This window comes from Sciurus carolinensis, chromosome 5 (genome assembly GCF_902686445.1).
Source record: "Sciurus carolinensis chromosome 5, mSciCar1.2, whole genome shotgun sequence".
NCBI lineage: Eukaryota > Metazoa > Chordata > Mammalia > Rodentia > Sciuridae > Sciurus > Sciurus carolinensis.
The window spans coordinates 146,560,836-146,574,282 of record NC_062217.1 but is presented as its reverse complement, the minus strand read 5'-3'; the positions used below and the strand labels follow the sequence as shown (position 1 = coordinate 146,574,282).

The window sequence follows — 13,447 nt, the reverse complement described above, 5'->3', positions numbered from 1 at the left end:
AGGAGGATTGTGAGTTCAAAACCAGCCTCAGCAACTTAGCAAGGTCCTAAGCGACTCAGTGAGATATAAAAAATATATAAAAAATAAAATATAAAAAAGGATTGGGGAATGTGGCTCAGTGGTTGAGTGTCCCTAGATTCAATCCCAGGTACCAAAAAAAAAAAAAAAAAAAAAAAAAGCTGAAAAATAAAGGATTTGATAATAAAATTTACAAGTAGCATAGATCTAAGAGGTATCAGTAGACAACTTTGCACAGAACTTTGCTCATAACAAACCACAAGTACATGTTCTTTTGAATAAGTGGTCCCCTCCATCAGCTGGGAAAACATAAGCCAGGATAGACTGCAGACACTCCAGAATGGACACATGCCCAGCACGCCAGGTGTTCCACCCACTGCCTCAGCCCCATTTCAATCAGAAATGAAGTTTGAAAAGGGCACCACATCAGAGAACAGCCTTCTTCTCAACCACAGAGCCAGGGTAACAGGCCGGCCACTGACAGAGAGCTCTCCTGATGACTGCCCCCGGCACAGCCCTGACTGGCTCAGTGGGTAGTGAAGGGTTTCCCTCCTCTTTGTTCCCATCATGGGTCCACATCAGGGAGACTCAGGAGTCCCTAAGTGGAAGTTGCCAGGTAAAGATTGCCCATTCTCCTCTTCCAGGAAGCTTCCAAATTGGCCCTACTGCCCTTTGGGACCCCAGGGCTGCCAGGTTCAGACTCCCTTGGCTCTCAGGCCATGTACTGTTCTTACATAACCAGCAGTAGGAACAATGCCTGGCTCTGTCCAGGTCAGGCAGTGGGATGCCAAGAACAGCACAGTCAACCAGCTGCCTAAGGAGCCAGCACCTTGCACAACCACCTGGGGGGTCCTAACGCCCCCACCAGTGCCCAAGGCCACACCTCCCTAGAGGGTAGAAGCCTGCCAAACCCAAAGAATGATGAAGGAGCCGGAGCACAGGGAGCAGAATCACTTCTCAGAGTCCAAAGCCAGAGCCAGGGCCAAGGTGTCCAAGGAGGCTTTCAAAGCACGCACCACATTTCAACTTCACACATCCCTTGGGGAGCTATCATTTCCAGGTGCCCTTCACATGCTGGCACTATGCAGGGAGCTTTTTATTCATTCATTCATTCATTTTATTTGCCCATCACAATAACTGCTAAGGAAGCTCCATTTTAGAAACAAAGAGATTTAAGAATCAGAATGGTTAAGTACTTGCCCAAGGTCACACATCTAGTAAGGGGCCAGGATTTGAAACTGGCTCTGTCCACAGATCTGGGGCTTTTGCACCATTACTACACCACACTGCCTGGCCCTGTGGAGACCCATCCTTCACATTCTCTCTGAGTGGTCATCTGCAGAACCTCTTAATGCTCAGGACAGAGAGAGGAGAAGGAGAAGGAAAGTCACCTGTCTTAAAAGATACCCTGCCCCACCCTGGGCTCTGTCTATTGACTTCTTCTGCCTCCACTGCCCTGCCTTGGGTCTTCTTCTCACTAGATCAGATGAAGCAGGGCCCTGTTTTCTCACATCTGTATCCCTGCCTACACCCCATCCCATACCTTGCACAGAGCAGCTGCTCCACACATCTTGGTTGAATATTAAAGAGTGGTCCTTCACCTTTCTCTACCACCATTGCAAGAAGTGGTGGAGCCCTGGAGATTTTAGAGGGGGAGGCAAGAGCCCCAGCACTCCTGCCACCCAGCAGAGCCAGCCTCAGCTTCCCAAGGCCTCCTGTGAGGCTCCTCCCCAGGGCACCCTACCCTCCAAAGGCTGGGGAGGTCAGGAGTCAGGCAGGGCTCTCAAGAAAGAATCCCTGCTCCCATCAAGCCTCTCCTCCAAGTTCCTTTCACACAAAAGTCAAGGAAGGCAAGGCCCAGACACCAAGCATGGCAACCTTGAAATCCCCTGGTGCCTCCCTGGATGCCCTCTTCAGAGATGCTGTCATGTCTTTCCTCCTCCCACGGCATTTCCAGGTTGGAAGTGATCTTATGGCAGTATGGTTAAGCCCTGGCCTTGGGAGCCTAGTACCTGGATTCAAATCCTGGTTCCTTCACAGTTAACTTTGTGACCAAGGGCCAGTCACTTTGTTTCTCTGAGCCCCTCTGTAGCCATCAGGTCCTCAGATTCAGAATCCAGACCTCCTGATTGTTTCTGGGATCTGAGCCAGAAACAGACTACCTGGGTTCAATAGTTGGGTCTAATCCTTACTTATTCTCTCTTGACCTCAGTATCTTTATCTGTAAAGTGGGGATAATAATAGTGCCTACCCAACTTAAAGCATTTCTTTGAGAATTAAATGAGGTAATTTATGCAATGTGCTTGGCACACAGTTAGAAGCCATAGTACATAGTAGGTACTAGCTATATCATTAGAAATAGAAGTCCATATGGTTGATCCATGCAGCACACTGTCCCTAGCCCTTAGTAGGAGCTGAGCAAATAGATACCGTAATGAGCTTCACCCTCACTAAGCTGTGATGTCTGGATCTTTTCTGTCTGGTTCCCCAGCAGCCACAAGGGGCCCAGCACTAGTCAGGAGCTCAACGAATGCTTAAGACAAGGGCGAAGCAGTACTGGCCTGGACCAGGAGACGGTGGGTAGCCCGAAGCCTACCGCTGGGAGAAGAGGAACTGAGGTGTTGGGGAAGAGAAAACAGAGCGGAGGTGGGAAGACAGAGAGATAAGCAAAGGAAGTGAGTGAGAAAAGGAACAGGAGAGGCTGTGGCGGAGAGAGATAAGAAGGATGGAGAAGGCCAGGGGCGAGGAAAATACCGAGGGAGGTGAGGGGAGGTGAGGGAGGTGAGGGGAGGGGAGGGAAGCCTGGGGAGAGGCACACAGGCCAGGCCAGGCTGTGGCCAAGGAACTGTGACCTGAAAGGGGCGCGGACAGGGCGCTGGGCGGGACAAGCTGGACCCAGGCAGGAGGGGCCGAGGGGCCCCACCCTGTTCCCCGCCTTGGGGCTGGGGCTGAGCGGCTGGAGATTGGCTGGGGCGCTCGGCAAGGCCGGAGCTGGGGCCCCGAGGTGGGAGGCGCCAGGATCACTCGGGGCGCCCAGAGCGGAGTGAAGGCTGCCACCCACTTGGACGACCTCCGCTGCGCCTGCTGGGGAGCGTCGGGGACCTCACGGCGCGCGTCTAGGGACAGCGCAGCCATGCGGGCAGCGGTGCGGGGCGCGCGGGCGGCTGCACTGGCGCTGCTGCTGGGGGCGCTGCACGGGGCTCCCGCGCACGGAGAGGAGTACGACTACTACGGCTGGCAGGCCGAGCCGCTGCACGGCCGCTCCTACTCCAAGCCGCCGCAGTGCCTCGACATCCCCGCAGACCTGCCGCTCTGCCACACGGTGGGTTACAAGCGCATGCGGCTGCCCAACCTGCTGGAGCACGAGAGCCTGGCCGAGGTGAAACAGCAGGCGAGCAGCTGGCTGCCGCTGCTGGCCAAGCGCTGCCATTCCGACACACAGGTCTTCCTCTGCTCGCTCTTCGCACCCGTCTGCCTCGACCGGCCCATCTACCCGTGCCGCTCGCTGTGCGAGGCCGTGCGCGCCGGCTGCGCGCCGCTCATGGAGGCCTACGGCTTCCCCTGGCCTGAGATGCTGCACTGCCACAAGTTCCCCCTGGACAACGACCTCTGCATCGCTGTGCAGTTCGGGCACCTGCCCGCCACCGCGCCTCCAGGTAGCGCCGCCGCCGCCGCCGCCGCCGCCCCCGCGCGCGCTCCGACCGCCCTGGACTGCAAGCTGGGCCGGGACGGATGCCGCTCCCCCATCCGCCTAGCACAGATCTGCGAACCCCGACAGGTGCCACCTCCTTCACATGCACACACGCCGTGTTCTCTCAGCCCTGCGCCCCGGGGAATGGCTCTGACTGCCTTCCCGCCTTCCCATGGACTGACAGAGTAGTGCCTCCCTGAGGCTCTGGACACTCCCGCTGGTTCTCTTTTCCAACTCCTGCCTGGCGCCCCTCGCAGCGCTCGCCTTCCCAAACTACTAAATCTCTGGGTGCCCTAGGGCGTCCGGATAAGTGCCTTGTCGCCTCCCTCACCCCCCAGATGCCCAGGTCCTTAAACAATGCCTTTCACCTGGACAGTGCCTCTCACCTGAACTGGGCCCAGGGCACCCAGACAAGCATCAACCCTACCCCATATTGGGACATTGGGAAGGACGGGGGAGGGGACTACGGGGTGTGGGGAGGGTTGGTTAAGAGGGGTTCCTGGGCTATCCCCTTCACGTTTTCTATGCCTGGAACCCTTACTTCTCCTTCTTGCCCAATTCCTGGGCTGAAGTCTTCTGGGTAAGGCGCAGTGCAACAGATTCTGCCCCTAGGAAGGAGGCTGGAGATGAGTTGACTTCTCTGAGCCTCAGCTTCCTTTCCATAAAGGATCCCAGGTTCATGAAACCTTGGTGACCCTAAGACCTTCCTCCTACCTGCACCCCAACAATTCCTAATATTGCTTGGTCTTGACCTCCCCTTCACTGTGTTGGTTCACATACAGCTCTTCGCAGGTGGAATCTGCACCCCTCCCACTTCCTCCTTCCAGGTGCCTGGGTGCCCAGTGCCCAGTCCAGGAGGCTAGACAGTGGCACCCAGCAGGCAAGCCTGGCCTGGACAGTTATTGCTCCCTCTTTTCCTGTACTTACTCCCCAGTAAAGCAACTGGACCCAGCCCTGGGCTAATCTTACCTACCTCTGCCCAGTCCTCCAGGGTTCATGCCTTCTCCCATGGGGATCTGTGCCTGGGGGTGTGGAGGAAAGGAAAAGTTCCTGTCCTGGAGGTTGAGACTCAACAGGGAAGCAGGGAGACAGCCAGCCTGGAGAAGTGTTTGTGTGGCCAACAGACAAAACTCATTCTGTTTCATATAAAAACAAGGAGTTTTGGTTTCCCTTGAACACTCAGAAGTTCTGGCAATGCTAAGCTGATTACCTTGGAGGGGGTGCTCCTCAGCCCAGCCCTGCCAGCTTCACGGGTTACCCTCAAGCATGGCCCCTGCAAACACCCCCACCATCGTGAGTCCTAAGCCAGCTTCTCCAAGCTTTGCAGACCTGGGTAACCGCTCTGGGCCTCAGTTTCCTTTTCTCTGAAATAGAGATAATATCTGCTTCATAAACGGAGGATCAAATGGATAGAACTTAGAAAACAATGTGCATCATGGTTATGGGGTCGTGCCAGGGTCATGGAGCAGTAACTGTGCCCACTGCTTTGTCTTGTCTTTTTGTGATTGTCACAATCGCTCAGTAGCAAATGATGTATTATTTCCCTCACCTCATTTCCTGATGAGCAAGTGGAGATTTGAGGGACTGGGGGATGGCCAGGCCGTGGGGAAGCAAGCACCCTAAGTGGTTCTTTCTCCAAACCCCTGAGCAACCACTACCCACTCCATCCCCACCTTCTCTCTTCAGTGACCAAGACCTGCGCCCAGTGTGAGATAGAGCACAGTGCCGATGGCCTCATGGAGCAGATGTGCTCCAGCGACTTTGGTGAGTATGGGGCCCACTGGGCGACTGCCCTGAGCCGCCTCCTTGCCACATGCACATGTGTGCCTACATCCGTCACAGTGAACCCAAAGAACTTTCGCATCACTAACTCCTTTTAGAATCTGATGATAACCATGAGCCCTCTCCTGAGAGAAATGTACCTCTTTATGCACATCATACCAGGGGCTTCAGAAACCCCTCAAGGTCATGGTCCATGGGCCTCAGAAACCATCCCTAGACAGGGCTCCTGCATCCCTCCCTTGGCAGGATCCAAAGTGGTGCCTCCATGGCTGAGAAATCCCACTGGGGGAGGCAGGATTATCCAGAAATGGATGGGGCCACAGTGGGGAGAGAGTAGCTCCAAGATGAAAGGGGAGCCCCTCATCCCTGGGCTCTGCTGGTCAGGGATACTGAGACCATCTGTCCCCACAACTTCATCCCAGATCTTCCCCATCCTGGGATAGTCAGGCCAAGTCTAGTTAGGATCTAGCAAACCCAGGGACTACATAGTTCTGCCAAGACTGTTCCCTGTCTTGTGTTTAAGCTTCCCTATCTATAAAAGGCAAATAATAATAATAATAATAATATCCTTACTTAAGATGAGTCTTTAATGTTAGTAGCCTGTTTGGAAAAAGAATAGTGCTATATTGCAAGAGATGTAAGAGAGAAAGAGAAGGAGGGGAGGAGGGAAGGCAGAGGAAAGAAAGAGAAGAAAAGAAATTGGACACCAGTTGCCTTCCCTGAGTGGGCAAGGTTATTCTCTGGCTTCTCACAGAGATGAGAAGGGAGACCTAGCCTGAGGAACTCCCCAACCCCAACCCTTAGCACAGGACTGCTTATCCCCAACTGTATTAAGCTCTCTGTGGCCTCCTCAGAGTGACCTGGACCATGACTCTCTGGCCAAGGACCCTGTCTTCATCCATATGTCTCCAACCCCACGCTCACATTCCTATACTTACCACAAACATACTCTCAGACAGAGACATCCAGTCCATACAGTCCCACCCCACTGCACAATCACACACATACACGCAGCCTGGCTGATCGCCCACAAATAGAAGTACCACCAGCGCCAGGCACTGTGGCGCACACCTGTAATCCCACAGGCTCAGGAGACTGAGGCAGGGAGATTGCAAGTTCCTGGTCAACCCAGGCAACTTCAAGACCCTGTCTCAAAATAAAAATTAAAAAAAGGACTGGGGGTGTAGTTCAGTGGTAGGTCACACCTGAATAAAATATCCAGTGTCACAAAAAAGAAATCCCACTGGAATCATTCCCAGAGATCATGAAGTCCATCACAAGGACCCCCCTCCAAGTGATCAGGCCAATTCCCAACCTCCCCTCCCTGGGGAGCCCAATACCTGCTCCACTGCCCATCCTGAGCTGCCCACCCGGCATTTAGTGTCGTGGAAAGGGTCAGGCCCTAGAGTTAGCCAGACTGGATTCATTCCAAGCTCTACAATTTGGCAGGACACACCTTCTCTACCCCTCATTCCCCAGCCCTAGTACCTTGAGGATGAAATAGTAATGTCCAAGAAAGTCCAGTGCCTGATAGGAATACTAATATTCCCAAATATTAAATGTACCCCTGTAAGCCACACCCCACCAAGCCCCAGACTCCCTGACTCTGAACACCCAGAACACACTGGCACCAATCTGGAGCCACCACTGTCCTGAGCAGAACTGACCCCTCTCAGGCTGTTCCTCTGCCCCTCCTTTTCCACAGTGGTCAAAATGCGCATCAAGGAGATCAAGATAGAGAATGGGGACCGGAAGTTGATTGGAGCCCAGAAAAAGAAGAAGCTGCTCAAACCAGGCCCCCTGAAGCGCAAGGACACCAAGAGGCTGGTGCTGCACATGAAGAATGGTGCAGGATGCCCCTGCCCACAGCTGGACAGCCTGGCGGGCAGCTTCCTGGTCATGGGTCGCAAAGTAGATGGACAGCTGCTGCTCATGGCCGTTTACCGCTGGGACAAGAAGAATAAGGAGATGAAGTTTGCGGTCAAATTCATGTTCTCCTACCCCTGCTCCCTCTACTACCCCTTCTTCTATGGGGCTGCAGAGCCCCACTGAAGGGGACTCCTCCCTGTCCCACCCAGCCAGCTGTGCTTTGCCCTCTGTCCCTGCCCACTTGGCCTTGCCCCCACTCCCAGGCTGACCCAGCCCCTGGCAGAGGGTGGCGTCAAGCAGAGTTGTTAATGGTGCAGACCCCAAAGGAGGGGCATGGGGCCCATCCTCCTTGACCAAGGCGTCCTAGGGGCCCGGACATCCTCTTTTAGGAGAAGTGCTTTCTCTTCTGGGGAAGCTCCAGGGTTTCCAAAAGGGCCAGAGGGAGGAAAGTGAGGGAAGGATGAAGGGCTCAGGCAGCTTGAGAAGGGGGTTTCCAGAGGGACAGTGACAACAGCTCCCCTCTGCTGCTGGTGGGGCCTCACTTCAAGAGGGGTCTGTGAGGCTGAGCTACTCGGGGATCAGGTCCCCCACTGTCCCTTTGTGTGACCTCATCACGGTCCTCCAGAGAAAACACCCTGGAGCCCCACTTCCCTTCTTAGCCAGGTCCCTACCCCAAGCCTAGAGCCCTGCTGGACTGGACAGCAAGACCAGCCCCGCTCTGCACAGGCCCCTTCCCCCACCAACCCGCTCCTCCTGCCCATTCCTCAGGCTTCCACATCACCCTCCAACCTGATCATAATAAGTTATTGCTAGTGCTGTGAGGCCATAGGTTCCTAGACAACAGATGCAGGTAGGGTTTGGCTTTTCATTTTTTTTTTAAGTTTTTAATTAAATAAAAAAAAAAATAGTTCCTTTGAACCAGGTGATTTATCAGCTGGCTATGAAGGGTGGGGTGAGAGAAGTTTAGAATGGACTTTCAGCCAAGAGGCCCTTACCTTAACCCACGGCCTGGTCACCTAACCTCCTTAGGGAAGCCTAAGAAAAGCAATGCTGTTTCTGTAGGCTCCCGAGAGCACACAGCAAGGGACAACTTGTAGCCCGACCACTGACCAAGGGATAGAGATGGTCACCCTTTTTTGTCCCTGAGAAAAGACCAAGGTGCCAAGGCCCCCAGCCTGCTCCCAGGTCAGAGTACTTCCGTCACACAGTGTCCCCTAGCATGCCAAGTCCAAGGAGGCAGCTACAGTGAGCAACCAGAGAACCAGCAGCCTCAGGTGTGTCACTCCTCCCCTTTGGCTTTTGGGTACCTCTGGGCCCGGTCCCGACCTTAGGCGCCAGAGGCCGTAGACCAGCGCTCCTCTAAACGTGGTCCCCAGGCCAACAGCAGTAGCATCGCCTGGGAACTGGTTAGAAATACAGAATCTTGGGCCCCTCTCCAGACCTACAGTATCAATCTGCATTTTGACCCATCAACACTGGATCAACCAGGGAGCTTTTACAAAAGCCCAGGCCCCACTCTAATGCAACTCAGTCGAATCGCACACAGAAATCAGTATTTTTAGGTGCCACTTGGGTGATGAGCAACCAGGGCTGAGAACCACCATTTAGATAAGGTAACATCTGAGGTAGGGAGCGGGTGAGGGACAGGAGGGTTTCCAAGGGGCTCAGAGCAGATGGAGGCAGTCACCGTGAGGTGGACTGTCCAGGGAAGGAAAAGGCTTCAAACAGAGGCAAGAAGCCACTGCCACTCAAACTGCCAGATCTGGAAAGGGTGGTGCCAGAAAAGAGCTCCCTGCAGGGTCAGCAGCAGTTGAAGGACAGGGCAAATGTCCCCAGAGGGAGGGATGAGGCACCCCGCAGGGGGTCCCCAGATGAAGGTCTGCTGCTCCTCTAAGCAAGGGACCCGCCTGGCAAGGAAAGCCTGGAGTCCACAGCACTGGGGGAAGGTGGCATCTCCAGAAAGGCCCAGGCCATTTTACAGTGGGACCAGCGTACACTGCACTCGCCTTTCTGCTGTCAGGTCTCCCTTGCTAACAGGTGGTCACCCTGCCCGTGAATCGCGCTGGGCAGTCAGGTAGCATCTCAGCACAGGGCGGGAGCAACAGAGGCCTACCCATTCCTCCTCACCCCAGGGAACCACTGCCATCCACCCTGCCAAACCTCGCCTGGTCCTCCTGGCTCCCTGAATCTGCCCCTTGTCTCCCAGTCGCCCACCCCGACCAAATATTTACGGACACTTCTCTAGTCAACCAGGACTGGGGTTATTTTTCCGCTGAGCACAGGACTAGAGCCCACCTCAGGGTGCAGAACAATGCTGACCTCTGTCAGGCACTGGCAGCAGTGAGAGGCAGCCGGCAGGGCGGGAGGCAGCTCCCTCCAGCCATCCCATGGAGCCCAGCGAGGCTCCCAGCTCTCACCCACGCCCACAAAGGGACCAGGGTCCAGCTCTACACATGCCTGTCCCCACTTCTGTTGTCAGCACACCCCCTGGGACTCTCTTTTCTGGAACCAAGAAACCAAAGACCAGAGAGGCACTTCAGGGCCTGAAGCCCAGGCTTCATTCCCTCCAGGCCCTACTTGCTGCGGGCCCTCCCTCCTGGCCGGCATGGAAACCCACATCTGTGCCGCCCAGAGAGCACCTGGGCCCAGCGGATCAATGAAAGCCTGCCTCTGACCACATGGGACAGCACAGGAACGCGGGCTTCTCCACAGAGGAGGTCTGCAGGTGGACAGGTGGGAGGTCTGTCCCAGACTCCTCTGTCTTCCTGCTCTCAGTGGGGGAGGGCTGTGGTTACAAGATGGTGCCTCTTCCTCCTGAGATCTCAACCACATTCTGGGCAGCAAGGTGGGGAAGAGCTAAGAGCAAAAACCACATGCCAGCTGCTTGCAGCCCTTTTGATCAGGAAAACAGTAATTTCCCAGCCAGTCCCACCTGGTAGATTTCCACTTGTAGCTCACTGGTCAGAACCAAGTCACATGACCTCCCTCTGGTGGCAAGAGAGCAGGGCGAGTCGTTTCTCAACTCAGTACACAGTAAGAGTTCTAATACAAAACAGGAAGGTCTGGGGGAGGCACACTCAGGGCTGAGTGAGAAGAGGCAGGATAGCTGGTTCTGGTTTCTGACCCTGTGACTTAGTGACTGTGACACTGGGAACATTGCCAGCTGTAAGATGGGGTGAAATGTCTATTTCCTGGCATTGCTTGGTGTAAAGTGTCAAATGTGTTGAAAGCACCTGGAAACAACATGCAACATTTAGAAAATGTTCATTAAGTGGTTATTTGTATTTTTATTAACCAAAAGCCATGACTAAGCAGTACCTACATAGCAGGTATTCAGTAAAATTCCTGATTCTTTAATCAATTAAGATATACAAATGTTAGAAAGGGAAAAAGCAGGCACATCTTATCTAAAAGCCAGAATTACAGAACCTACATTAGAGGTTTTGCTTGGGAATCACATTCCCAGGTGGTATATAAGCCAATACTGGGAAGATGTCTAATACTAGTAATCCATAAATATCAAAGCCATGATGGGTAGCAGGCACGACTCAAAACACTTTCACAGCCAGGCATGGTGACACACACCTGTAATCCCAGCAGCCCAAGAGGCTGAGGCAGGAGGCCAACCTCAACAATTTTGTGATACCCTATCTTAAAAATAAAATAAAAAGGGCTGAGGATGTAGCTCAGTGATAAAGTTCCCCATACTACCCCCCAAAATCACTTTTTCTAATTTAAGCCTCCCAACAGCCCTGCAGGGTAGTGTACTTTAATGATAGTGGCTGAAGTTCAGAGAGGTTAAGAACTTGTTGGAGGTCACACAGCACACATTGGTGCTATGATTTGACCTCACTCTTAAAATACTACTGTGTATAGAGGCAAAGCCAAGGACAAGACAGGGAGTGCAGGCAGCTATGCCACCAACCTGCCTTACAGGAAGATCTCTGGGAGCCATGTTCCAAGCCCACTTCAAGGGCCCTGACAGGCAGAGGAGCCAGTAGCTTTTCTCCAGATTCCCAGACAGCCTACCCCACCTCCTCTCTTCTAACCCCTGCCAGCATCCAGACTCAAGTCCCCACAAAGGAAGCTCACATCCCACAACTGTTTAGTCGACTGTAATCCTGGCTAAAGTTCACTCCTTGGGAAATCTACTGTGGGGGGTAGTTGGTGTTGGAATGTATGTGGCTGGGACCCAGTGTCCCAGCCCAGACAGCAGGCTCTGCTGGGGCCCTGAAGAAAGCCAACAGCCAGGGGAACCCAGAATCCCCAGCCCCCAGCTGTGCCAGAGAATGGAATGTGCTGCTCTGGGTGCAGAAGACAGAAGGTGGGGTCGCAGGAGCTGGGGGGAGGGAGGCCTCTGCCACAAGGCTGCCTCTGTTCTGCTGGAAGCTGAGCCCACTTCCCTACAGCTGGAGATGGGGAAGAGAGAAAGGCTGTGCATGGCGGGCAGGCCCCTCCCGCAAGCTCAGTGGCTAGCTCCTGGAGTTAGCGGGGAGCAGGCAGGGGAGAGCGCAGGTGACTACCCAGAAGGCTGTTTTCATCCAGTTCCTTCAGGCCTCTACCACAAGCACCCGCAGCGCAGTTCACTTCCCGCTCTGTGGCCGACTAACTCTATGACCCTGGCAGGTTACTTGACCTCCCCATGCTTCCATTTTCTCCCCAGTTAAGAACACACCCGTTGCTCGAAATGTCAGGGGTTGAAATGAGCTAATGCACTCAGTACGTTGCCGGGCATTAACATTCTGGGAACGTGGGTACTACTATTATCCTGCAGGCCACCAGTCATAGGACAGACACGGGGAGGGGACAGGCCTCTCTGCAAGGGTACCTTGAAGGTTCCATGGAGAGGAGATGAGACAGAGCTTCACCTTGGCTTCAGCACCTAAGGTCACAGATCCTGATGATCCCACAAACCACTGCCAGTTCAAGGTCTGTCAGGGCTCACAGGAGACCTCAACACCAGAACCAAATTGCAAAAGGACTGACAGAACCCTGAAGTCAAGCCAGACTGTAGGTTGGGGCTCCAAGTCTGCCCCAGCAGGTGCCAAGGCTGTAGCCAAACCTGCTGCCTCCTGGCTGCCTAAGAAACGAACTGGGAGGTGTCTTTTAAAGCAGGCATCCAGCTCTACAAAGGACATCACGTGTGGGTCCTCTCCACTCTACTGACCCCAACTCGCTGTGAAGCATCCTATGATCCTGCCAAGGCTCTCTGTGGCTTTGCTCTCCTGGTGGGACCTGCCTGCAGTCACTCAAGGAGACAAGGAGGCGGCCCCTGGCTTTCCTTCCCCACCTCTGTAACCCACTCCTGGGAGCACAGCCTCCTGAGTTCCTCCTGCAGCAGTCAGCATGTCACCAACAGCAGGCACTGTTTCCATTTTCCAAAAATAAAATGATATTGATGCTGCTTTTTCAAACTACACTCATGTTCTCCCTGACATTTTCTCTAAAAAATAAACTAAAAATTATTCTCTGGCTTAAAATAAAAAAAAATTAAAAAATAAAAAAAAACAGAACACTGTTGTAGGCCATGCAGGGCAGTCCTCTGCTCTACCCAGAGGCTGTTATGACAATGCCAAGTGAGCGCTTATGCAGTGTTTACTACGTGTCCATGCCTCCCGTGGACTCTCATTTAACTCACACAGCAGTCCATCGAGGTCAGTGTCACCATTGTGACCGTGTTACAGTTGAGGAAAGCAGCACGGGACTGGAGGCCACTCATTCTTGCACTGCTCCAGTTCATGGTAAAGGAGATGGTTAAGCAGGGTCAGTGTGGAGCAGGTGCCCACCTGCTGTGGCTGGACTCACTACTCCTGCTTTGGGACAAGTACCTTCAACGCAGGCTTGGAGCGAGCATCAAATAAGACAACGTTCATGAAGTACTTACCCAGTGCTTAGCACCCAGTGGACACCCAGTCCACCCCAGCTCTCCAGCTGGCTTGCATGTCCCACCTGACACCAATCCTCTTCTGCTGACTCTCAGCCTCCCCGTCTGCTGACCCTTTTTGGCTTTCTCAGAGGGATTAGCTAAAATCTTTCCATTCTAAAGCAAGCATTAACATTCACCAAGTTCTGGTCCCAACCCCACCC

General features: G+C 53.8%; 1 protein-coding gene across 2 annotated transcripts; it reads left to right on the top strand.

Moving 5' to 3' along the window:
- The first annotated feature begins 3,037 nt into the window (after positions 1-3,037).
- Positions 3,038-8,203, top strand: Sfrp5 (secreted frizzled related protein 5). 2 transcript variants are annotated; one of them, XM_047552648.1, is made up of 4 exons: positions 3,038-3,340; positions 3,461-3,674; positions 5,396-5,473; positions 7,197-8,203. In XM_047552648.1, exons 1-4 carry the CDS (start codon positions 3,152-3,154, stop codon positions 7,541-7,543), a joined length of 828 nt encoding a protein of 275 aa, XP_047408604.1. In that variant the 5' UTR covers positions 3,038-3,151; the 3' UTR covers positions 7,544-8,203. The 2 variants fall into 2 exon arrangements, with proteins under 2 accessions (XP_047408604.1, XP_047408603.1); XM_047552647.1 differs by having other exon boundaries at positions 3,038-3,674.
- Positions 8,204-13,447: the final 5,244 nt, after the last annotated feature.

Coding starts and splice junctions, on each gene's coding strand:
- Sfrp5 (XM_047552647.1), top strand. CDS start 3,152: ATGCGGGCAGCGGTGCGGGGCGCGCGGGCGGCTGCACTGGCGCTGCTG. Junction 3,675..5,395: donor GCCCGCCACCGCGCCTCCAG/GTAGCGCCGCCG, acceptor TTCTCTCTTCAG/TGACCAAGACCTGCGCCCAG. Junction 5,474..7,196: donor GATGTGCTCCAGCGACTTTG/GTGAGTATGGGG, acceptor CCTTTTCCACAG/TGGTCAAAATGCGCATCAAG.